This window comes from Haliaeetus albicilla, chromosome 9, assembly GCF_947461875.1.
Source record: "Haliaeetus albicilla chromosome 9, bHalAlb1.1, whole genome shotgun sequence".
Taxonomy (NCBI): Eukaryota; Metazoa; Chordata; class Aves; order Accipitriformes; family Accipitridae; genus Haliaeetus; species Haliaeetus albicilla.
In genome coordinates, this window is record NC_091491.1 from 13,053,499 (window position 1) to 13,077,927 (window position 24,429).

General features: G+C 55.0%; 1 protein-coding gene across 2 annotated transcripts in view; it reads left to right on the forward strand.

Moving 5' to 3' along the window:
• Positions 1–434: 434 nt before the first annotated feature.
• Positions 435–24,429, forward strand: part of STX1A (syntaxin 1A) — a 94,419-nt gene continuing 70,424 nt past the window's right edge. The window contains exons 1-3 of one of the 2 annotated variants that reach the window (XR_011326105.1): positions 435–564; positions 18,934–19,011; positions 20,221–20,320. Coding sequence is in view for 1 of the 2 variants with exons in the window: in XM_069791621.1 (XP_069647722.1) it covers positions 535–564; positions 18,934–19,011; positions 20,221–20,320 (208 nt within the window). In the remaining variant the exon portion in view is untranslated. The remainder of the gene's footprint in view (positions 565–18,933; positions 19,012–20,220; positions 20,321–24,429) is intronic. The other variant, XM_069791621.1, reaches the window with a different exon arrangement.

Sequence of the window (24,429 nt, forward strand, 5' to 3'; positions counted from 1 at the left end):
GTGCTGCTGCTGCCCCGGTGACCCCCAGGTGTGACCCTGCAGTCAGGGCTGCCCTGCTATGTGCCCCCCTAGGAGAGCACCCTGATGTGATGTCCTGCAGTGTGACCCCCCCAGGTGAGAGACCCCAGCTGAGCCCCGAGTGTGAGCCCCAAGTGTGATCTTCCCCGGTGTTATCCCCAGGTGTGTCCTTTTCGTGTTCCCCCCCAGATGTGACCCCCCCCAGATGTGATGCCCCCTAGGTGTGACCCCCCGGTGACTCCCCCCACTTTGATCCCCCGTAGCTGTGTCCTCCCCAGCTATGGCCCCTCTTCGTTGTTTCCCCCCAGCTCCAGGTTGCCTCCCCCCGCCCAGTGCGACCCCAAGGTGTGTCCGCCCGGTGCCCCTCCCGGCAGCGCCCTCCCCCGTCGCGCCCCTCGGCCGCCGGCGCCGGCCCTGCTCCCGCTCCGCTCCGCCCGGCTGCGCGCATGTGCCGCGCCCGCCCCTCCCCCGCGCGGAGGCCGGACCCAGCGGCGGCGGCGGCAGCGGCCGGGCAGGATGAAGGACCGGACCGGGGAGCTGCGCGCCGTGAGTGGGGGGCGCCGGCCACGGGGGGGGGGTGTGTGGAAGGGAGGTACGGGCAGCGCGGGCACCACTTCTGCCCGTGCTCGGGGACCGCCCGGCGTCCCCTCGCTGCTTCCCCCCACCCCGGCCCGGCGGTCGTCGTGTCCCGAGCGGCGGCGCAGGGGGGAGGCTGGGAGGGGAGGGGGCCGGGGCTGAATCCCCCCCCCCGGGTCCTCGCGGGGGTGTCGGGGCGGGAGCGGGGTTCCCCGGGCTGCGCCGCCCCCCCCTCCCCCCCCCCCCCCGCTCCCCTCGGGCCTCTCTGGTTCCCCCCGGCGCCGGGCGGCTGCGCCTCCCGGGCGGGCGGTGCGAGCCGCGGGCGCGGGCCCGGGGGACCCCATCTCCCCCGGCACCGGATGACTGCCTGCCAGGGAAGCCGAGCCGGCTGCAAGCGATCCCAGCCGGAGGAGAAAAAAAAAAAAGAAAAAAAAAATGTTTATTTTTACCCGGAGCAGGGAGGGCAGCGCCCGGCGGGGATGCTGCGGGCGGGGGTGCCCCGCGGGCAGCAGGGCCCTGGCCCTGCCGTGCCGGTGCCCAGCCGCTGCCGTCTCCCGCCTCGGCCGCCCCGCTCTGCACCCATTTTGCTTCTTCATTCTCCTGGCTCTGCTGATGTCATCTGGCCTGGGAAGAGCCCGGGGCCGCGCAGCCCTTCGGGTGCTGCTGCCTCGCCCGGGGGGACGCCAGCCGGTGCCCGCGGGCCCCAGCCCAGCGGTGCCCAGTGCCCCCCTCCGCCGCCCGGGCCCGGCACCTACGCTGCCAGCTGCGAACGGCCGCCTGGCGCCCGGTGCCGTGGCCCGGGGGTCCGGCCGAGGCCGCGGGGGTGAGCGGGGCGGGGGCGTCTGGCGCCGTCGTCCGCGGCCGCAGCCAGCCCGGGGGGAGCGCCCGGGCCCGGCGGCACCCGCCCTCTGCCCCGCCGGTGGGGCGCTCGGGGACCGCCCCCCCTCGGCTCACGGGGGGCTTGGCTGGCGGAGCACAAGCAGCGGCTTCGATGCGTGTCACGGCGGGGACCCCCACAGCCCCTGTGCTGCCCGTCCCTGCCTGCCAGACACTGCGGCGGCGGCACCGCCCGGGCGGGCACCGGGACCCCGGCCACCCCCCCACCCCCCTTCCGTTCACCCCGGGGCGAGGGTTGCTGCCGCCCCCGGCGTGGGGCCGAGCTCTGCAGCATGCGGGGGCAGTGGGGGTGCCCGGGGTTGGACGAGAGCCTGAAATCCCGGTGCACTGCCCCAGCATCCAGCCTCCCGCCTCGTGCCGTCACACCAGCGCTTGCTTTGCTGGTTTTTCTTGGTGGGTTGTTTGTTTGTTTTTTTTTTTTTTGCTTCACGATTGGGTCTGTCCAGTCACCTGGGAGGCGAGCGGGGGTCTGGCCACGCTGTCTGTGCTCCATCCCGGGGGGCTGACCCAGATGTGGAGTGAGGGGTAGCAGGGATGACTGTGGGTGCCCAGGCTGGCCAGTCCCCTCGGAGACCCCGCCAGAATCGCTTCAGCCAGGAGTTTGGCTCGGGCTGGAAAACACCGGGAGGACGGAGCTGGGGTGATGCCAACAAGGGGCCGATGGGGTGGTCGTCAATGCCGAGGGGGTGGCTGTCGATGCTGGAGGAGGAAGGGGCTATATAAAGAACAACTGCACCCCCCCTCCCCCGCTCAGCCCGAGCGCCTGGAAAGCACCCAGACAGGGGGCTCTTTCTGCAACAGCAACGCAGGCTGTGAAATAGCGTCGGAAAATAGGCTTTTTAATAATAATAGTAAAAACCAGCCCTGTGAATGTCCTCTTGGCAGCCAGTGCTGGCTGAGAAGTGATGCGGTAGAGTATTTTAAAATCTCTCAATTCCTTTAAATATGTCTTAAGAAAAAATAGGTTTTCGCCTCACTCCTGCTGATGATCCTTATTCATCAGCCTAATGCCAAAGGGTGCAGCATCCTCCCCGGGGCTCCCTGCTGCATCCAGGGCGCCTGGGGATGGAGGTCCAGCTTGGAGCATCCAGATGCCCTGGAGCTGAGCGGGTGCCCACGCTGGGGCAGAGCCCGGCCGGGCTGGGAGGAGCGGGGCAGCACGCGTGGAAAATGTGGATTTACAGCCTTGGTGGTGGCAGTCACCTGGGAGGAGCAAGGTGCTGCAGTGGATGGAGTATAGGGAGTGTCTGGCCTTTTTTTTCCTGTGCTGCCAGTAGCCAGCCTCATTAATAGCCTTGGCCAGTTTCTTGCTGGTTTAATACAGTGTTTAAATTCTGCCAGGGATGATAAGAAAGAATTGAAAAATAAAGAGCTGGCATTATTGGAGCTGAGGAGGGGATGCAGGGCTTTCACTGCTGTGCAGAACAAGAGCTTCATGTCTTAATGGGATTTTTATAATGGTACTTGAAATTCAAAATGCTAATCCTGTAATCTTGACCTCTGATTGTGTTCAGGCTCACTCAAGTTTATCTAGTGCCCTGGGGCTGGTAGTGCCCCCAGGCCTGCTCTGAACCAGGGACAGGAAATTTAGCTTATGGCTGAAAAATGTCCTCTTGTTGTGGCGGAAGAGCAGCTGACTGGCTGTGAAGGATGTCAGGAATGAGACCAGCAGAGCTTTGCTCTCAGCTGCTCCAGGGTAGGTGCCACAGCTCTGGCCCTGGATCGTGTTTCCTGCCTATCTGGAGTGGGGCTGGAGCTGGTCCCCTTGCCGGAAACCCCCAAAAGCGGTCCCTCCTGCTGTGGTTGTCCCTCTGCAGTGTTGGTGACAGGGAAGGGATGGGACAAAAATAATGCAAAAAATAATTTATTTTGCTTTTGGGACAGTCTCCAAGCCGCTTCTCCTTGTGTTCCAGACACCTAAAATGTCTTTATTTAGGCTCTGCTTGTGTTGTGTCCTCCAAAGCTTGAGGAGGGCAGGTGCTGAGGGTGCTGCATTATAAACGGCCATCAGCTGCTGCGGATGGAGGAAGAGCCTGAAGCTCTGCTCATCGTGCGAGGGCTCTGCTGTCCTGGCTCAGCAAGGCTCCATGGCCAGGATGCTGCGGAACCAGGACGAGATGGTGCGTGCGTGCAGGACAGTGAGGGTCCTGTGCTGCTTCATCCTGCCTGGGAGGTGGCGGCTCAGTTTGGGTGAGATGTCGGGATTTCCAGGGTGTGAGACAGGTCCAAATGGTAAAATAATTCCGAATTACGTTTTGAGAGAAAGTGGCAGGAGATGAGGGGAGTTGTGCAAGTGTCATAGGATGACAGAGTGGTTTGGGTTGGAAGGGACCTTCAAAGATGATCCAGTCCAACCCCCCTGCCAGGGGCAGGGACATCTCCCGCTAGATCAGGTTGCTCAAAGCCCCATCCAACCTGGCCTTGAACGCTTCCAGGGATGGGGCAGCCACAGCTTCTCTGGGCAACCTCTGCCAGTGTCTCACCACCCTCATCGTACAACATTTCTTCCCTATGTCCAAGCTAACCCCACCCTCGTTCAGTTTAAAACCGTTGCCCCTTGTCCTGTCAGTGCAGGCCCTGGTCAAAAGTCTCTCTCCCTCTTTCCTGTAAGCCCCCTTTAAGTCCTGAGCAGCCGCAGTAAGGTCTCCCCAGAGCCGTCTCTTCTCCAGCCTGCACAGCCCCAACTCTCTCAGCCTTTCTCCATAGCAGAGGTGTCCCAGCCCTCAGACCATTTTGGTGGCCTCCTCTGGATCCACTCTAGCAGGTCCATGTGTATCTTGTGCTGGGGACCCCAGAGCTGGTTGCAGTGCTCCAGGGGGGTCTGAGGAGAGCGGAGCAGAGGGGGAGCATCCCCTCCCTCGACCTGCTGGCCACGCTGCTGGTGATGCAGCCCAGGAGCCACTTGGCATTGCTGGTTCATGTCTGATTTTCCTCTCACCAGTATCCCCCAGTTCTCTGCAGGGCTGCTCTCCTTCCCTCCTTCCCTCCCTTCCTTTGTGTGCTCCCCCGTTCTGTCATACATGCTGCAAATGGTTGTATTGATCAGAGTTGAAAAAAATTCTAGAAAATTAGGAAAGGGTTGAGTCAGTGCCTTGCAAACCAAGCATCTATTTTTTTTCTTCTTGTTTTATTTAGCTTGAATAAATTAGTTGCAATGTCAGACTCTTGAGCTCTGTTTCCAAGAAGTAACATCAGCCTTTGGGAACTGAAGGACTGCTTAGAGGTCATTGATGTCCCAGATCTCTTTTGGCAGATGGGACTTCAGCTGGAAAGTCGTTCTCTGCAGAGCTGCCCTCCATCCATCCATCCATCCATGCCCCAGTCTGTGTTGGTCGTGGGGATTGCCCTGACCCAGGTGGAGGACCTTGCACTTGGCGTGGTTGAACTTCATGAGGTTTACATGGACCCACTCCTCCAGCCTGTCCAGGTCCCTCTGGATGCCAGCCCTTCCCTCCAGCGTATCGACTGCACCACTCAGCTTGGTGTCACCTGCGAACTTGCTGAGGGTGCACTTGATCCCACTGTCTGTGTCGATCAAGATGTTGAGCAAGCCGTGGAAGTGTCATGTGGCAGTTCCTGGTCCCAGAGTGCCCTGTTTCCAGCAAGACTCAATTCCCTGCACTTGCTGCCGGTTGCTGAAGCAGTGAGACGATGCCAAGGCGCTGCAGGCTGCTGTGAGATGCCAGCCTGGGCCTGGAGAGGAGGTTTCGAGGGGACATGGCGGTCTGGAGGGCATGGGGCGTTGGTGGCTGGGTGGACCCGGATGGTTCGGGTCAGGGTTGCTGTGTCTGGAGGAACTCAGCACGCTTGGTGTTACTGGCCGTTAAGAAAGATATGGCTGGGTGATTTTGGGAGGATGGGATTCTGCTGTCAACATTTCATTCAGCCAGTTAGCAGAATTTCCAATAGTTATTGATTTTTGGTGACTGTAGCCGTTGCTGGGCTCTAATTGGGCTGGGAAAAACCATTTATCTGTTGAGAGATCCTCTCCCCATTCCCTACCAGACAGTGCTTGCCTGATGTTTTATTTTGCAATTACATGGTGGAAGTGTTCCTTGAGATGCTAGGGTGGACACTGCCCAAATTGTGGGTTCAGGCGCTGTGGGGAGAGGTTTGGCAAGGCTGCTGTGCTTGCAGGATGGTGTACAGGCCTGGCAGGTTTCAGTGCTGGCAGAAGCAACCCCAGCGTGAGAGAGACCTTCTCTGGACTGGTGACAGGAGAAGGCGGCTAGTTTGGACCTGGAGGTCTCCCTTTGCCCCCCAGCACAGACCTTGTGTGGTGGGACCAGTCGTCTTAAGTCTGAGTGGCTGCAGAGGTGTTTGTAGGACCGAAGCCTTGACTGTTACTTGCCATAAAGCAAGGGTACAAAGTGATGGTCACGTTTCTGGTGACCTTCCCGTTGGATCTAAAGGCTTGCCTTGCTCAAATGAGTGTTAATTGAGAATAATCCCTCCAGGGTTTGAAGAATTGCTCTTTATTTCATGTCTACCTTTTGTTTCTCATCATACCTCATTTTTGAGTAAGGAGCTGTTTCCTAACCCATGCCAATGGGAGAGGCACAGGTGCGGAACAAGACCCACTTTCACTTGTCTCCAGCTTGCAGAAATGCTCAAATGGTTTTGCTGGGCCCGTCCCTCCCATGCCCATTGCTCCTCTCTGGCAGCCGTTTTCAGGTGCTTTTCTCCAGCAATGTCTGTGCATTTGTGCCATGCCATCGTCCTCCCCAGCTGGCTGAAACCCCCCGCTCCTGCCTGCCTGTCTGCCACCTCCCTGTTTGGAGCACTGCCTCCTGCCTGTGGGAGTTGCGGGGAGGTGTGCGTTAAAAATAAAAGGAGAGAGAACGCAAGGTCAGCTCCAGGTCCAGCTCTGTGGATCCACCCTCTTCCCTCCTGCGGCAGCTGAAATCTGCAGCGTGGCCCCCCAGGACTTGCAGCCAGACCTTGCTCCATCCCCTGTGGTTAATAATCCTGTGCTGCTCCTGCTAACAATTTCTTTCTCGGGGGCACAAATGTGAAGTCAACCAAAGTTTGCAGCAGGAGTTGGGTCTCATTGATCTCCATCTGGGCAGCAGGGCTTTTCTGGAGCCACCCGCCAATGCAAAAGTCCCTGCTGACCCTGGAGATAGATATATTTGCTTATTTAAATGCTGTCTTCCTTTCCTTTTTTAACCCTCTTGGTTGCCCGGTGCACTTTCAAGCTCTTCTATTCAGCCAAAAGGGTCACGTAAATAATTCAGCTTTGCTTCTTCCCTCATGCGTTGGGGAGCCGGGGCTGTCACATGGGAGGCGACAGCCAGCAGCTCCGTATTGTGTGTGTGCAGCCCACACAGCCGCCGGGTCTGGCTGTAGTCAGTGGGATGGGTAGGGATGCCGAAAAGCTGATTTTCTGGGGGTGGAAGGAGCAAAGCTGCTGGGGAAGGCTGTGCACCATGGCTGCCCTTGGACCACGCCTGGCCCTACCATCTTCTCGCTGTGAGTGTGTGTCTCTGGGACAGGGGAAGCTGCTTTGCCTGCTCCCTGGAGAGCAGGAGGGGGTAAGACACGAGTGAGTCCTTGCTCCCTGGGGTCTGCCAGGCCTGTCAGCTGGGTATGGCAGAAGGTAACAGAGGTGATGTAGAGTGAGTCCACAACGCCTGCCTTGCACGCTCTCTGTCTGAGACGTTCTTCTGCTCCCCAGCAGTTGTGGGGTCCTGGGCGTCCCTGTGCTGCAGGGATGCTGTTAGCAGCAGTGGGCATGCACCCAAGTAGGGCAAGCCAAAGAAAACTTAAAATTGGGAAGACCCTTTGATGTGCTTTAAACACAGCAGCATGCAAAGCCTAGCCTGTAGGTCAGCTCTGGATGGTGTTTCATTTCCCCACCGCAGGAGGAGGCTGGGGCCTGCAGTGGGGGTCTGCACCCCGGGGAGGGAGTGGGGCGATGGACAGGGGTTTGAAGGACAAGCGGGCTCAGCCCCCACCGGCACCAGCCTCAGAGGGGGATGCTGAGCCCCAGTGTCCTTTGGTGTCTATTGGGGAGCTCAACGTCGGGTGCAGTGGGGGCTTGGTGGTCCCACTGAAGTCAACCTGAATGGAGAAATACTCTTTGCCTCCTGAAACCTGGTACCATGCTGTGGATGCTGAAGAGTAATGAGACATGTTAGCAAGCCGCGTACGTTGGCTGTGCGCTGGATGTCTAAAAGGGCTCGAGCCGAAGGGGTTTAGGCTAGTTCCCATTTTTTTTGATTGCAAGTGTGTTTGCCTTTGTGTGAGCTGCTCAGAAGCTATACAAATGTTTGTTTTCCTATGTATGTCCCCATTAACAAGATTTCTCAGGAAATATGCAAAATTATCACTACAGGCAGAACATGTACAGTAAGGCTCATTAAGCTAAGTACTGTGATAAATTGCTACTTCCAGAAAATTACATATATTAGCAAAAAAGGGGAGAGTGAGCTCAGTGGAAGACCCGGGAAGACAGAGTGTGCAGTAACGTCCTGGCTTCAGGCAGCTGCAGGGTGACCTGAGCAAACCTGCAGCAGGGGATGGCTGAATGTCCTTGTACCACGGCATTTGTGGGATCATCCTTAGAGGAGATGCACGGGGAGGGGAAGGCAAGCGGAGAAGGACAGCATGGGAAACAGAAACAGTGCTGTGTCAGGACCAGACCAGGCATAAAGCCAACAGGACCGTCTTTACTTAGGAAAAAAAAATATAAAACAAGGTAACTCTGGAAGCATGAGGAGTAGAAGGTTTTGCTGAGCTGGAAGGCAGAGGGAGACGACAGGGGCAATGTGCCACAGGCTGCCTGCATCTCTGCCTTTGGTGACCAATGGCAGGGCTGGTGTCTGGAATGAGGGTGCTGCCTTGCCCCCTAAACAGGGAAGCAGACTGATGGCTGGAAGCAGAGGACAGGCTCCAGCATATGGTGTGTCATGGGCTCATAGAGCGGTTTGGGTTGGAAGGGACCTTCAAAGATGATCCAGTCCAACCCCCCTGCCAGGGGCAGGGACATCTCCCACTAGGTCAGGTTGCTCAAAGCCCCGTCCAACCTGACCTCGAACACTTCCAGGGATGGGGCAGCCACAGCTTCTCTGGGCAACCTCTGCCAGTGATCCACCACCCTCATCGTACAACATTTCTTCTCTATGTCCAACCTCACCCTACCCTTGCTCAGTTTAAAACCATTGTCTTGTGCTGGGGACCCCAGAGCTGGATGCAGTCCTCCAGGGGAGTCTGAGGAGAGCGAAGCAGAGGAGGAGCATCCCCTCCCTCGACCTGCTGGCCACGCTGCTGGTGATGCAGCCCCATATGTCTTTTTATGTGATGCTGGCACAGGATGCAGTGATATTTGGGAGGTGGTGGTGTGAACCCAGAGGCACCCCACTGCCATTCCTGCAGAAGGCCATAGGCATGGCCCTTCTCTACTGCACTTCTCCATTACCTGCTCCACAGTACTGTGTTTGAAAGCCAGCAGGTCACGTCAGGAAGAAAGTTTCTTCAAGACCTCAAATCTGCAGGACTGATGCTGACCCTGTGCAAGCAGCTCCAGGTGACTGGCTTAACCAGACATCCTTGAATATGGGCTGTGATAAGAAACCCACTGTGAGTCCACTGTAATTTTGATGCTCACCATTTCTTGAGCTGCCTCCATGTGTTGTCTAGTTCAAGTTTTGTAAATAGATGTTTTATCTGCTTTTCTTTAACCTGCCTTGAATACAAGCAGATTCTAAGTGCTCAGGTCCCATATCAGAGATGTCCTGAAACAACTTGCAACTTCACACTGAGTATTTCCAGTGGAGGTGCAAGAGATAGCCCTGTACAGTCACTCTCCTCTGGCAGGAGGGTCTCTTCCTCCATCACCTTTGCAGGAGCCGTAGAAGTAGTGAGTGGAGCCCAGGACATCTGCTGACTGCTGGCCAAAAACTGTCCTTGGGGGCATCTAGAGGAGAATAGGAAGTCCTGCTGCTGCAGCAGCAGCGGAGAGGTCGGCTAAGGAAAAGCTTCCCCTCAGTCTCCAAGGGTACCAGCGCTGCTCATGGGGAGAGGTCGTCCAGGTCCCTTTGAGGTTGAGGCCAATGCTGTGTGTGCTCGTCTGCATTCGAGACCTTGCTGTTGCACAAGGCCTCCTTGGCCTGTTTCACAGCCTTGTTGAGACCTGTTGTAGAGAAGTGGCTTGTCCCTGCTGCTGTTGGACAGCCGTTGCAGGACCACAGTCATCAAATTGTTGAATGGTTTGCATTGGAAAGGACCTTCAAAGATCACCTAGTCCAACCCCATTGCCATGGGCAGGGACATCTTCCACTAGATTGGGTCCTGACTGGGTTGTAAAATTCCAGATGTCCTGTGTAAATTATTTGTGTGTGTTTGTTCTTAGGCCAGTCTTGTCCTTCCACTGGAGAAGGTTCCTCCTCCCTGTTCCCTGCTCCTCTGGTGTCCACCAGCACCTCGGTGTTCACCACCAGGCGCAGGGGACAAACCTGGGCTGCATAGTGTCAAAATCTGCTGCAAGATGGGACTGAACTTTCTGTTAATAGTATGATATTTAAGTTTCTAGTGAACACTTACAGACCTCGGTTTCTTTTCGTGGGAACTAACTAAAAAATAATTAAAAATAAAATCTTGTAATCACATTGACCTGTGAGTTTTCAGAAGCTCACTGCCAGCCATGGCCACTTCTCATCATGCAGTACTTCTGCTGTGATGTCTACTGCAGATTTTCTAGTATTAAGTCCCCCTTTTTATCTGCCATTGCTTTCAGATCCTCCATCAAGGAGGTGTGGTGTATGAAATGATTGTTCGTTTTGGTTTTCCAGAAGACATTTGCCTCCTGGGAGGGTCGGTGTCTCACCTGGATGGTACTAAGATTCCTTTATGTGGTCTAGGCAGGAGCACCAAAGAAATGTCATTCCCACGTTTGAGCATTCATGACCATTTGAGCAACTTGGTCTAGTAGAAGATGTCTCTGCCCATGGCAGGGGGGTTGGACCAGAGGGTCTTTGAAGGTCCCTTCCAAACCAACATATTCCATGAGTGTCTGTAGGCAGTGTAGTCTGATTTGAAGGATAACCATTTTATGGAGTGCCTTGATTTTCATGTGTTGATCCTCTCCTGGTGACACAGGCCGTGGGAGCTGTGGTGCCGCCTGCCTTGCCCCCTCTGGCTGAGGCTTTCCTTCTCTTTTTGCTGGCAGCTTCCTGGTACAGACCTTGAGGTCACTGGTGGGCATCACCAGATCTTGGTGTTAGTTGTAGAACACTTGGTAGACACCAAAGCATGGTGGTGATCCTGGCAGAAACCTCTCTTGAGTGCTGACCTTGGCAAATATGCAATGGGGTGGAGAGGGGAGATGAGTGCCATGGCTGCGGGTGCCTCTGCTGCCTGTGCAAAGTTCTGGTCTGCACAGAAGCTGTAACAAGGATGGTGCCACCATCAGAAGGATGTTAAGAAATTAATTTCAGATGAATTAAGTCTGTCTGCTGTTTTTCACCCAAATTATTCTTTAGCCATGATTGCAAATTTGTAAAGTGTTGACTGTAAAGTATCAATGCTTTTCCAGTAGATCATAGTCCATGTTCTAGAGCTACAGGAGGAGGTCAGTAAGCTAAACTACTTGCCCTGTGCAGGACTGCTGGCACCTCTGTCACCTCTGACATTTGTTCTTGATAGTTAAGTGGAATTTTACATGCTGCTTCTAAAACTGAGTTTAAGAGTTAACCACAGCTCTGATAACAGGGTTAGGCTTCATACCAAAGGCTGGTAATGTAATTCTGCAGCACTGAAAGCCAACACCTAAGGACAAAACTCTTTGAAATCTTGTTCTCCCTTGCACTGCTAGTGTTGGAAATTGGAAATGCCTACTGACTCATGCAGATGTTCCTGAATGCTAAAGTCATTTGTGCCTTGAACTTTTATTCATCAAAAAGTTGGCAGTGTTTCGTATGGGCAGGTTTTGGTGAATGTTAGAATTGCACATAGCTGAATTGAGGCCTGTGTGCTATAAAATACCCAGTTTATTATGCTGCATAGCTGTATTATATATATAGTCTGCAAAAAATGCTAAGACTGAGGCTGTAGGTAATTTAAGCCATGGTCTCAGGTGGTTCAGCTCTCCAGGGTGCTCTCCCGGGAGCAGACCCTCCATCTGTCCTCATCCTCAGCCTTGACACCACCTCCCTGAAAACCCTCTGGAGCAGGACTTCTGCCTCTGGACTCCTGAGGAAAGACCTGGTTTGGCTGCTGCAAAACGCTAAAGCAAACCCTAAGGTGAGAAGGGTCATCGCAGCCTCCCAGGGTGAGGGTGGTGGTAGTTTGGTGGGTAGGAAATCCGTGGGTGCTTTGGACCTTGTTCACGTGAAGCTTCAGCAGCAGAGCCGCAGTGAGCTGCTTTTCTGCTGCTGAGCATCGCAGAGCTGGGCTGGGATGTTTCCAGGGATCTGGGCATCCGTATGCTGTAGTATGTGTCCTGTAGGCTTTTTAAGATGGCCGAGATCATCCTTCTTAGCGATGTGTGCAGCCACATGCCGGAGCCATGGGGAGTGAGCTGCCGCAGGAGCTCTCGAGTGCTGACAGCAATGCCCTGGCCTCATGGACTTGGACACAGGGAACAAGATGACTGATGTTGGACCCCCATATGCTGCTCCAGGAGGGGATGCGGTCCTGGCCATGACCCACTGCCGCTCAGAGAGCATCCCTGCACTGAGCAGCCTTGTGTTGTGCATCCCACGGGACGCTTTTCTTTTAGTACAGAAAGAGCAGTTCATTTTGCAAAGAAAGTCAAGCCCAGATGGCTGAAATTTCTCAGGCTGGGCAGATCAGCACGGAGGTGTCCAGTAAATATAAAAACCCAGATTCGGTGTGGAAGAAAAGCCAGTGAGGAGCATCCTGCATCTCTTGGGGATGAGGCCTTTTTTTGCTTAACTTAATGGTCCCTAAAAGGGGGGTAGTAGCTGATGTGGCTTTTTCCTTTCCTTGTGCTTTTGCAAAGCTTGCCTTATCTCTGGTGAGGATGGGATGCAGCGCATGGCGTTGGACTCTGCAGTCCCGCGTGATGGCTGGAGGCAGGGCCAGGGCTCGCTGCCTGCTGCCTGTTTGTGCGTGCAGGCCTTTCCTAGGAAAGGGTCAGCTGCACGGCTGTGAGTGCAGCTGGCACAGCTTGGCGGAGGGATGAGCCGGGGGTCAGCACAGTCCCCTGGGATGCAGAGGTGCCCAGTGGCGGCTGAGCCCGTTGCTCCTCTGCCCTGGTGCGGCTCTGCTGCCTGTACTGGCTCTGCAGATGCATCTGGACACGGTCAAATTCATCTGCAACGCTAACAGAAGAGGGCAGGAGCTAAAGCCTGCATGTAGCCACTGCTGAGATAATAGAGACCTCGTTACACCCTGCCACAGCTCGCCTCGCCTGCCACCTCTTGCTTTTTGGAGGGGAACAGGCTTCGAGTCTTTTCAGTTGGTTTGTGCTCCTCTGCTGTCTTCCAGAAAGCGCCTGCAGAGGGAATGGGGCTGGTTCGAACCAGAGGGATGTAATCTGCTTGATAATGAATTTATCAGTGGTGTGCTTGTTGCAAAACCCACAGAGCCGGAATGCTCTGGGGCTCTGGACCGTCTTCCCATCCACTGCTCCACTTTGCTGGAAGGGAGGGTATTGAAGCTCAGCTCTGCCTCCTCTTGGGATTTCGGCCCTTGTGGAGGGGCATCTTTAACCCCACGAGGCCCTGAAAGATTCTGGAGGGACTCTGGCTGACCTGTCCTCCCCATCCCGCTCCCCACACTCAGCAGCACCAGAGGCAGCAGGGAGGCAATGGCTCCCAGAGCCATCCCCGCTGCCAGCACGCTACCCGCTGTGTTGCTCGCCACTTGGCCTTGGGTGGGCTGGAAAAACCAAAAAACCCTGTGAAAGAAGGTTTTCTTCGCCTACGATGTGTGGCGGGTGAAAGCCCAGAGACCGTGGGTCCCCAGTGCTGCCTGAAAGTGCCCAAGGCAGGAGGGAGGTTGATCAAACCCCTCCTGCTCTTCTGCTCTGGATGTGCCAGTGGCAGAGCACACGCTCCCCGTGCCAGTGACACAGGCAGGGGTCAGCGCTGCCATGCGGTACCTATATACATAAAGTGGGCAATGCCAGTGACCCACCAAGGCTGCAGGGCAAGCAGAGCTGCATGCTGGCTGGTTGTATTAATTAACTTGGGCTCGTCACCTGCTGTAAGCTGTTTTTAGAGCTAGTCTCATCTAAGACACTTAGACTTGCAGCACTTTGCTGTGGCTCTGTTTCCTCTCTCCCTGTAAGGAGTCTTGGGGCAGCCTTTGCTGCCTGAGGTTGCAACACGTCAGGCGTGCCCAGAGGATGCAGAGTTGGATGGATGGCTGTTTTGACAGCTGAGAAGCACCGGGAGGATGGCGTGCACAGTGTGCCTGTGTGGTGCTGGGAATGCATGCTCCTTGCGTGTTGCTGGCAAGCAAGCCCAGGCTTTTGAAGGCTGTGAATTGTTTGCTGCTTGTGTTGAGCAGCACTGGTGGGTAGCTTTGACCTAGACAGGAGCTTTCCATGTGGCTTTGAAAACCTGGGATGCTCACAGCTGGGATGCGTGAAGCCAAAATGCTGTCGGCTGGGTGGACACTTTAGGTTTCCTTAGGAAGGGTGTTTTGGTTTTGTTTCTACTTTGGCAGCAGTGTATGGGAATACACTTCACGCCAGGGGTGACAGTGCCTGTGAGGGCCAGCAGCATGCCTGGACTGACCCCTGGGATGGAGGGAGATGCTGGGAGCTGATGATCCTTCAGTGCCCTGCATCCCAGGGAGCTGTGCCTGCCCAGTAGTATCTCCTCCCACTCGAGTCCTTGTTAGCCCCGCAGCTAATGCCACTGCTGCCTCCCTCGTGTGGGGGTGTCGGGTCGGGGATGGTGGGGCCAAGCGATCAGCCTGACGCCTTGCGTCGGGGCCAGTGTGGCATGGAGGGTATTTCCAGTGACGTGGGTTGGACAGATGGTGCCCTTCTCCAGCCTGGAGTGACATGTGCCCTCCCGACCAGCAGGCTCCATCCTTGTAATTTCCTCTTCGCAGGGCTCCCGGCTGGGCTTTTGTGACGCACTCCCCACACGCAGCAGGGCAGTGCTGTGTTCAGCGCCTGTCCTAAATAACCATCGCCCTGCCTGTGCATCAGTGCTCTGCTGTGCCTGGGGGGTGAGCTGCCTTGAAAATAAAAGTGCCTCCAACAAGGCTGCATGTGGCTTTGGCAGAAACCCTCCCTCTGTGCAGTGCATTGCCTTCCTCCGGGATTTCTGGGACTAACAAATGACAGGGTCCAGTGAGCAGCAGGAATGGGACCAAGCAGCGATGTGGCATCCTGCGGGCAATGAGCCAGGACCTTTTTGGATGTGGAAGGGATGGGCAGGAGGTGACAAGGAGATGGGCGTCTTCGTGGGCAGCACACTGCTCTTTCAGAGGCGGCCTTTCCTCTGCCGCCAGTACTCTCTGGCCTGTGTGGTCATGGTACAAGCCTGCGTTTAAGATTAATGATGGGGAATGCTTTCCTCACAGGCTTCGGAAAGGGGCTCAAAATTCCTGCAAATTAAGATCCTGTCAGAATGAAGGCAAGAAAAACTGGCTAGGATTGGGGGAAGTTGTGACGGAGGTGCTTTTTCCTGTGCAGGACTGCAGAGGCTTGCTGGTGCTTCCCATCCTGCTCGTCCCGGGAGCGGGCTTTCATTGGATCGCAGAGTGGTTTGGGTTGGACAGGACCTTCAGAGATCATCCCATCCAACCTGACCTCAAACACTTCCAGGGATGGGGCAGCCACAGCCTTTCTGGGCAACCTCTGCCAGTGTCTCACCACCCTCATCGTACAACATTTCTTCCCTATGTCCAAGCTAACCCCACCCTCGTTCAGTTTAAAACCGTTGCCCCTTGTCCTGTCAGTGCAGGCCCTGGTCAAAAGTCTCTCTCCCTCTTTCCTGTAAGCCCCCTTTAAGTCCTGAGCAGCTGCAGTAAGGTCTCCCCAGAGCCGTCTCTTCTCCAGCCTGCACAGCCCCAACTCTCTCAGCCTTTCTCCATAGCAGAGGTGTCCCAACCCTCGGACCATTTTGGTGGCCTCCTCTGGACCTGCTCTAGCAGGTCCATGTGTGTCTTGTGCTGAGGACCCCAGAGCTGGTCGCAGTGCTCCGGGGGGGGTCTGAGGAGAGTGGAGCAGAGGGGGAGCATCCCCTCCCTCAACCTGCTGGCCACGCTGCTGGTGATGCAGCCCAGGAGCTGCTTGGCTTTCTGGGCTGCAAGCCCACGTTGCCGGCTGGTGTTCCATTTTTTGCCCACTAGTATCCTCCAGTCCTCCTCTGCAGGGCTGCTCTTAGCCCCCTTTCCTTCGACCCCTTCCTGTGGGTGGCCATCCTGTTGGGCACGTGGTGAGGTGGCACGGGGCTGCAGGTAGGACACGTGTCCCCTGGCAGAGCTGCTCTGCAGGCAGAGCCCCGCAGATGGTCTGCCCCCAGCCTGGGCTGCAGTGCCAGCCCTCACCCCCTGCACAGCCCCTGGGCTGTGGAGTAAACCTCCAGGCAGGATGGTCTGCTTGCCTGTGTGCCCTGAGGTGCAGGGATGAGCCAGTCTGTCTGTGGTGGGTGCTGGGGATGGGTTGGGGGTGGGCTGCTGCCTGAGAAAAGCTTCATGGTACGGAGCTGGAGTCAGGAGAGCTGGAAGGAGCACAGAAGAGGAGTGGTACAGCGGATGCAGGGGCAATAACAGCGCCATTTCCTCTGAGAAATCTCTATGAAATGCGGCCCACCATCCAGCAGCCAAATGGTTGCACTGAGCTAATAAAGAAGGCACCCCACAGCTAAAATCCCATGTGTGGAGGCTGCTGGCTGCAGGGGCTGTCAGGGATGTCTTTGTCACTGACGTGGAGAGGCTGATCAGGATGTTGGGAAGGAGGATGCCGTGACCTGGAGGCGCATGAGTCCAGGGTGGCATTTGCGTTGGCGACTGCATCTTCCATCACTTGCAACGTGTGTCCCCAGGATCTGTTGGCATTATGTATTTCTGAGATCCTTGGAGGGGGTGTAGGTGGGAGTTTGTGACCGCTTTTGCTGTTTGGGATAACACCGGCACAAGGCCAGCAGAAACCATGCCTGTTTGCGTGTGCTGGCAAAATGTCCCTCAGTCCATCCAGGAGTTAAGGGAGTTATAACTGCCCATCTGACAGGCTCTGGGTACCACCTGTCTTAATTGAAGGCAGTTGATGCTTAAAGTCAAGCACAGCACGAACCAAGCGGGATTTCTGGTGGCATGTAGACTGAAATGCAAACATGGATGGTAGCTACATCCACATAGCAAGCATCCATCCATGCAGACATCCTTCCTAGCTTTAGGAGATGATGATGCTTAACTTCCTCAATGGTGAGTCCTCCTGCTCACATGCTGTGGGTGCCAGGGAAGTGCCTGCGCCACTCTGGGAGCAATGGAGTGGGGGTAGGCATTGCTCTTGGTTCATTTGGAGACCCGAGCAGACCTTTGCTTACAGCCAGCAGTGGCTGTGCTGGTGCAGCAAGGCTTGCTCACAGGCTGAACGAATGATGCAGTCAGCAGTGGAGCTGGGACTTGAGGGTGACAGCCCTTATTTTGCTAAGACGGGTTTGAGCGAGGCCGAAGCAGCCATGGCAGGGGACGGGTGGAGGAGAGGGCGGGGGTCCCTCCAGCCTGGCTGCCTGGTGGCATTGGGGTGCAGGAGGGGTGTAGCAGAGCCTGCGACCAAATCCTGCCCCTGGCCCCGGGGCTGGGTGGGTGGTGTTGGATGTGGCTGTGCATCCAGCTCTACGCTAAGCCTGAGTCGTGCTCTGGCTCTTGATGCTGGGCTGGGACTGCTGGCGGGGCACGGGAGAGGCTGGTGTGGACCTGCTGCAAGAGCAGACTGCCACATTTTGAGAGCAAAAACCTTCAGGGAAGAAGCTGTGTCCTGCCTGATGCAAAGGGCATTGCCTTCTGCAGGGAGCGTGCAGACCTCTCTGCAAGTCCTGACAGGTACGGGCATGCCTGTGCAGGCAGGGGGCCACTGACCCCGCTCCCAGTCGGTACTCCCAGCACAATGGTGTATTTTTAGCAAGGCAGGGAAGAGATCTAAGTCAAAGCAAGAGAAAGCTCTTGGTGCTCATCCTCAGGTCGATCTTGCCCAGTTCCATCAATTAAATGCACTGACCTGTTGGCAGGCTGGTAGCTTCTGCCATGCCCCAGTCTTGCTGTGCAGGCAGCTCCTGCCTGCTGAGCCCTGGCAGGGGGACCTAGTTGTGGCCAAAATGACAAATTCTGAATTCCCAGCTTCAGGGAACATTTATTCTTTGTGCCCACAGAGTGGTGGGGTAAGGGCAGCAATGTGTCTGCTTTTCCTTGTCAGGGTGTGATTTTCACTTGAGTCACGGTAGCTCTCCCATCTTGAGGTCTTTGGATAAGCATTTCACGAAGTGGTTACCAAGGCAAAGGGTGCCACGAGCGGTGGCAAGGCTGGAAGCTGAGGTCTTTGGGTGACTCCACTCAAATGAGTCACCCTAGGTTGAAAAGACCGTTTTAGAGGGAAGGATAGGTATTTCATCTGACTTATTTCGAAGTGAGGCATCCCTCTGGAGACCGTGTTGGCTAGCTCTCTGCAAAGTATGAAGGGGCCATGGGGTGATGTGTAACCATCTGCAGAATGTGGGACAATTATGAGATGAGCAGAGATAGTCCTCTCTCTTAAATCTTCTCCATTCCACTGACTCCTTCTCTCTAGTGAAGACAGAGTAAGAAGAAACTTTTCCATTCCATTAATTTTCCATTTCCCTCCATCGTGTATCTGCTTTGGATAATAATCTTTTAAATGTCTCCTTATACAGAGGACTGTAATTTTTCTTTCCCCTGCAAGCTCACGTCCTCTGCCTTGCTGGGACAGGAGGTGTTTTCATCTCTGATGACAATGGCACACATGCTTCTGCAGACAAGGACAACCCCTCATTTGCCTGCTGAGGCTTTACTAGTTCTGTTGTATTTTCTGTTCTCCCAACCTTTCCTGTACTCTGCAGCACCCCTTGTGTTTTCCATCGCAGCACCCCTCGTGCTTTCCCATCACAGCATCCCTTGTGTTTCCCATCACTGCTGTTTGCAGAGCCGTTGTGCTCATACGTAGCTGAGGATAGCTCATAAAGTTTCTGACTCCAGCTCTCTGTAAATGCATAGGTGTCATTAGTCTCGTTATGCACTTGCCACAGGAGGCCACTCAGTGTGGCAGCTGGCTGCAGTGGTGTTTTGCATCATGCCTTTATTGCTGGAGCTGGCCGTCCTCTGCTCTGTTGGTGTCTGTAGTGCTCTGGTGCGGCGGTGCCCGGCGCATCCCATGCTCTGGCTGGTGTTTGCCCCGGCTCCTGGGAGCACGTGAGCAAAGAAGGGGAGGATGCCCCTGAAATGGAGCCGCAAACTTTGCAGGAAGCACTTGTTGATGCCTCTCTCTCCATGTCGTTGCAGGCGAAAGACAGTGACGACGATGATGAAGTCACCGTCAGTGTGGACCGGGACCGCTTCATGGATGAGTTCTTTGAGCAGGTGAGAGATTTGTTTCTGCAGTGCAGCTTTAAACCTAGCTCAGAGCTTTCTGTTAGCGCTGGAGCAGGCTGCAGGGCTGTGGTACAGGCTCCCACCACAGGCCGGGAGCAGTGGTCGAGGTGGGGATGGGGGTCTTGCCCTGGCTGATGCTGCTCAGCTGATGCTCCCGGTCCTTGGGGGTTACGCTTAGCATGCTGATTAACAGGAACCAGGCTTCCATGCAGACCTGGTGCTGTCATGGGCTTACCTAGCCCTATGGATGCTTTGCTGTGCCACGTCCTCCTCCAGAAACCAGTGGGGCAGCTGGGCCAGGTGACCGGTCGGTGGGAGCGGGTGAGCCTTGCAGCCTGCCTGCCTCCAGCCTGCTGCTAGAGTGGACCAGCTCTCAAACCTCTCCTGACAGCACCTCTGCGGAGTAGCAGTTTCTTCATGGGATTGATTTACTTTTGTGCCTCTCGTTACCAAACAAGAGGTTGTCTTCTGGCATGTAGGTGGCTATAAGATCTGCATGTGGATTTTTAGCACACCCTTAGCATGGCATGTGTGTAGGGGGTGTTAAAATGTATCTGTGCAGGCAATGGAGTGGGGAATGAAAAAAATCTGATGTGCAGATGGAGGAAGATAAGCAAAGTGGTGGTGTGAGTCGAAGGAGAAGACAGAGCTAGGGGGTGGGCAGGCTGGCAGGCAGAGGGCACAAGTAGAGCCGTGTCTCCTTGTAGTACAGAAGTGCGGGGAAGATGCCAGCATGGAACTGCTGGCAAATGTGCCCTCCCTGGTCTGTGGGGTGAGGGTCCAACTGGGCTTCTCAGCCCCTGGAGCAAAGAGCTGTGGGGGACTGAGCCAGGACAGAGCCTGGCTTGTGCAACCTCAGCAATGTTCTCTATGCTGGAGGTGCAGAATCTGGGAATCCATACATCTGATGCTAATTTAAGTAAACCCCAAATGTTTCTCAGTGCATTGCAAAGGATACAGGACATAGAATCTGCATTACATTGCTGTGACTGCAAAGCTGGCTGCTGTGATGTGGAAGGTCTGATTTCATGGTGGTCCTACAGTTTGAGGATCCAGATGGAAAATATTTGTCCAGGAGGATGTTTGCTGTGGTTCAGATTTGTCATGGATGCTTTGAGATAGGGTTTATTAATCCCTCCCCTTTCCAAAAGTCCAGGTACTCTCACAGGAGACCTGTCGTCTTGTCCATCTCCACAGGTGGAAGAAATTCGAGGGTTCATCGATAAAATTTCGGAGAACGTGGAGGAAGTGAAGAGGAAGCACAGCGCCATTCTTGCATCGCCCAACCCTGACGAGAGTGAGTGAGCTGTGATCTCCTTGTGTCCCTGTGGGCACATGGCTGTGCTGTGCTGGGCCAGTTGTGGGGTGGCTGGAGTCAGGCAGAAGTCCTCTTGTCTGCAGGTGACCATGGCTGGAAAGCCACAAGCTGCTGAGGTGGTTGATGGCTGGGGTGAGGGAGGGCTGGGACTGCGTGGGAAGGAGGTGGAGGGATGACTGATGGCTTTCTGACCTTGAAAGGTGGTGAGGGTCCAGCAAGGCTGCTGGAGGGGAATTCCTGAAGGGTGGGGCAACGTGGAGGCTGAAAAGAGCAAATGGCTGTTTTTATGCGGGTTGGCCATTGTCTTGCCCCAGGCTGCCTGGGGAGGGTACATGGATGAGGCAGCACTTGCAGAACAGGCTGAGCATTGCCTGCTTAGCCCAGAAATGATACGGCTCTTCTTTAGGCCTGCGGTGTGCATTTGTGACCCTGCCCTTTCTGTCCTGAAGGACATTTTGTTGCTGGCTGGCCAAAGAGTCTGTCCCTTCCAGACCTTACTGATGTATCGCTGTTTCTTCCCCAGTCTTGTGTTCCTGAGGAGGTTTGTTGCCAGGAACAGAAGTTAAGGAGCACAGCAACCAAGAAGTGGCAACATTTGGGAGTCTGTGGGATCTGGCAGAGTTAGAGCTGTGGGTGATGAGCTCCCCTGTCCCCAGGTGCAAGCAGTGCATCTCCTGGGGGAGCCAGTGGAGCCAGCACTGGCAGAGCACCTGGGGCTGGTGGGGTCAACTGGGCTTCCTTAGTGCAGAGGCTTTCCAACTTTGGTGTCTGCAAAGCCCTCCCACCTTGTGCAAAGCCCAAAGGAGCAGGTGGGACCGAGGTGCTGAGCTGTGCAAGGGAGAGCAGGGGTGAGCACAGCTGAGCGGAGCTACTTATCAGTGGGGCTGGACCCTGGAAAGGCTCACCCACTGAGGGACATCATTTGAATGTCTCTGCTGCCCAAGCCTGTCCTTCAGTCTTGCTGTGAGCCCTTGTGGGCTCTCCTTCGCCAACCTCCCTCATAGTGCTGGTGGTCGCAGGGCTGATGGTTGCTGTAGGGCTGACCACTCAGGATGGCTCCAAGCTGCCAGCAGCCCTTGTCATCGGGAAAGGTGTTGCTTTCATGGGCCAGTGGGTGACTGCTGAACACTGCTCATGCCCTCCAGGCTGCAGTGTCCCTGGTGCGAAAGTGCGCTTAGGGAGCTGGGAAGCTGAGACCAAGTCTCTGTCTTGTCATCGACGCCCCTCCCATCCACTTCTCTTCATTTGCCCAGTGCAATTCCATGTCTGCTCATATCCAACTGTGAATTGTTTCTAGAGGTCCCAGGAGGTTGTCTGTACACACATTTTCTTATGTCCAGCCCTATGTCAAATCAATGAATATTGCTAATTGCTTGGAAGAACCTGGCCCTTTGGAAATTGTCTCATGCTCATGCTCCTCTCTCCTGGCACCTGCTCCTCAGCTAAAATTTACTTGGCGAAGCCTGGAAGCAAGGGTTTTTGTCAAGGGAATTCATGTGTCTCAGACTGTTGCTCAGTCATCCTCCAGGCTCTTTTAGTCTGTGCTTGCACTGTAAGATTTTGCAGTGTTTCTGTCTGGGTGTTTCCTGGGAAGAGCTGTCATTGCTTTGCTTCTGGCTGCTGGGCTCATACAGCATGCATCGACACAGTGTCCGCTCGGGGCTGAGCCAGAGCTTGGGCTGCAAAGGGCATTTGTGGCGTAAGAGCATGATAATCTATCTAAAAGTCTGAGATCTGCAGTGAACAAGATATGGTGACATTGATGTGACTTCCAGAAGCATCCAGGATGTGGAGAGTGCTCCTGGTTTTTGTTTTACAGTGTTACCTTGCCTTGGTATTGTAGAAAATTCAGTTTATAATGCCAAAAACTGTTTGGGCAGTGAAAGAAGATCCCACACCTTGTTTAGAAATTATTGTTTTGTATTATTGTGGTGTGTCCAGGAGATGTGGTGGGGCTGATCAGGTGCTCAAAGGTAGATAGGCTCACAGACTCAGAGTGGTTTGGGTCGGAAGGGACCTTCAAAGATGATCCAGTCCAACTCCCCTGCCAGGGGCAGGGACATCTCCTGAGGAGAGCGGAGCAGAGGGGGAGCATCCCCTCCCTCGACCTGCTGGCCACACTGCTGGTGATGCAGCCCAGGAGATGTTTGGCTTTCTGGGCTGCAAGTGTACGTTGCCAGCTGATATCCCGTTTGTCACCTGCCAGTATACCCCAGTCCTCCACAGGGCTGCTCTCCATCATTCCTTCCTTCCCTCCATCCATCTATCTATCCATCCCCCAGTCTGTGCTGGTACTGGGGATTGCCCCGACCCCGGAGCAGGACCTGGCTGAACTTTGTGATGTTCGCATGGGCCCATTCCTCACAGATGCATCACCACAAATGAGCAAGAGCTTCTCCGCTATGACTGACCCTTCCTAGCTGGGTGGATGCCTGGTGTTGTCTCAGACCAGCCTCCAGCTCCCTGAGGCTGCTGTGTGCCAGGGCTGCCGGTGCTGTGGTGTCAGCTGAGCCGTGTTCCCAGGGCAGCACCTGTGTGCCAGCATCGCTCCGTGCCACTGGGGTGAGGTGTTGGAAATGGTCCTCGGTGTCCTCAGGACAGGACACGACCTTGGACATAGCTGCAAGGGTCTGAGTAGATGATCTAGAGAGGCATTAAACTCATGTGGCCTTGTAAGGGCAGGCTATGTGCTGTCTTGTGGGACTGTGGGTCAGCTTTTGGGATATCTCATGGTTGGATTAGGTGATCTTTGAAGGTCCCTTCCCAAACCATTCTGTGATAACTGATGATGTACTGCTTGTAGCTTTTCCATTTCCCTCTGACTCAGCCAGACTGAGGGCAGCATCGCTCCATGTCCATCTGCTCCTTCACCCCCTGGTGACGTGCAAAAAGCTCAGCAGAAGTTCAACCAGAGACAGGATTAACCTCCTTGTTAACCTTGGTTGGAGGTCAGTCCTGTGCTTCGGTGAGATGAAGGCAGTGCAGTGGGGAATGGTGGGTACCAGTGCAGTGCCTGGGAGCCTCACTGCCACCTTCCCGTACTCCTGAGCTCACACAGAACTTGGTAATTAATGCAAAGGCTTGTTGTAATGCAGGGAAGTGAATTTATTGAGATTAATTTGGAAATTAAGAAGCAAGTTTTCCATGAGCCATGGGAGAGGGAAGCAGCCAAAGGGCACTAAAACGTAGGTAGTGAAAGACTGGTCTTGGTGTGCATGGTTTGCTTTTTAACATGGCAAGTGAATTACACCTGTGATGACAATCAAGGCAAGACATTGCTCTCTGCAGGGGCCAAACTTTTGTGGGATTTGGGGTGCTGCTTGTCCCCTCTGGAACAGCACCTTAGTTATTTCGTAGTGATTTCTAAGACTTCAGCATCATGTGAAACCTTCACTACAAGGTGATGGGAGGTCATCCTTCAGGGTATCAGAAGAAAGACACAGACTTCTCATTCTTGTCTGGAGGCAAATGTGCTGTGCATGATGCAGCTCAGTTTGGGGTGTGTTGTAGCTTCTCCATCAAGAGACACAAACTCCTTAAATACCACTGGCAAGTCCCTCCTAGAGCTGGAGGACCTTGGAGTGGGGCTTCAGAAGATGAGGACAAAGCTGGGCTGGTAATTTGGAAAGCAGATGAACAGTAGTTGGGAGTTGCTGTTGGAGCACTGAGTGGAGGGAGGGATGGATGGATGTACAGTGTCTGCTGGCTGAATTGGTTACTGCTTTTTCAGGGTCACTAATAGAGAAGAGAGACTTCATAGATACAATCCTACTGGAACCTGTTTCTTAAATGAGTGTTTGCTTAGGCGTATGCAAGCCCTTGGTGCTCTCCTGCACGTGCTCTGCTGTTGCAGAAGAAGGTGAGGTCCAGGTGTCTGTGTGAGACCTGGGTTTACCCACCTGCCCGGCGCAGGACGGAGGTGCTGGGTTGGATCCATGTCACACAGAAGGGCTCATCCCTCCCCTCCCTTCCTGCTGATCCCTCTTCTGGCTGCACAGACTGTTCTTGAATCCATGTTGCTGCTGCTGCCTGGGTTTATTTTGGCACCCTGTGGGTGGGCAGCTGGCTGGCTTTGCCATCGTCCCGGC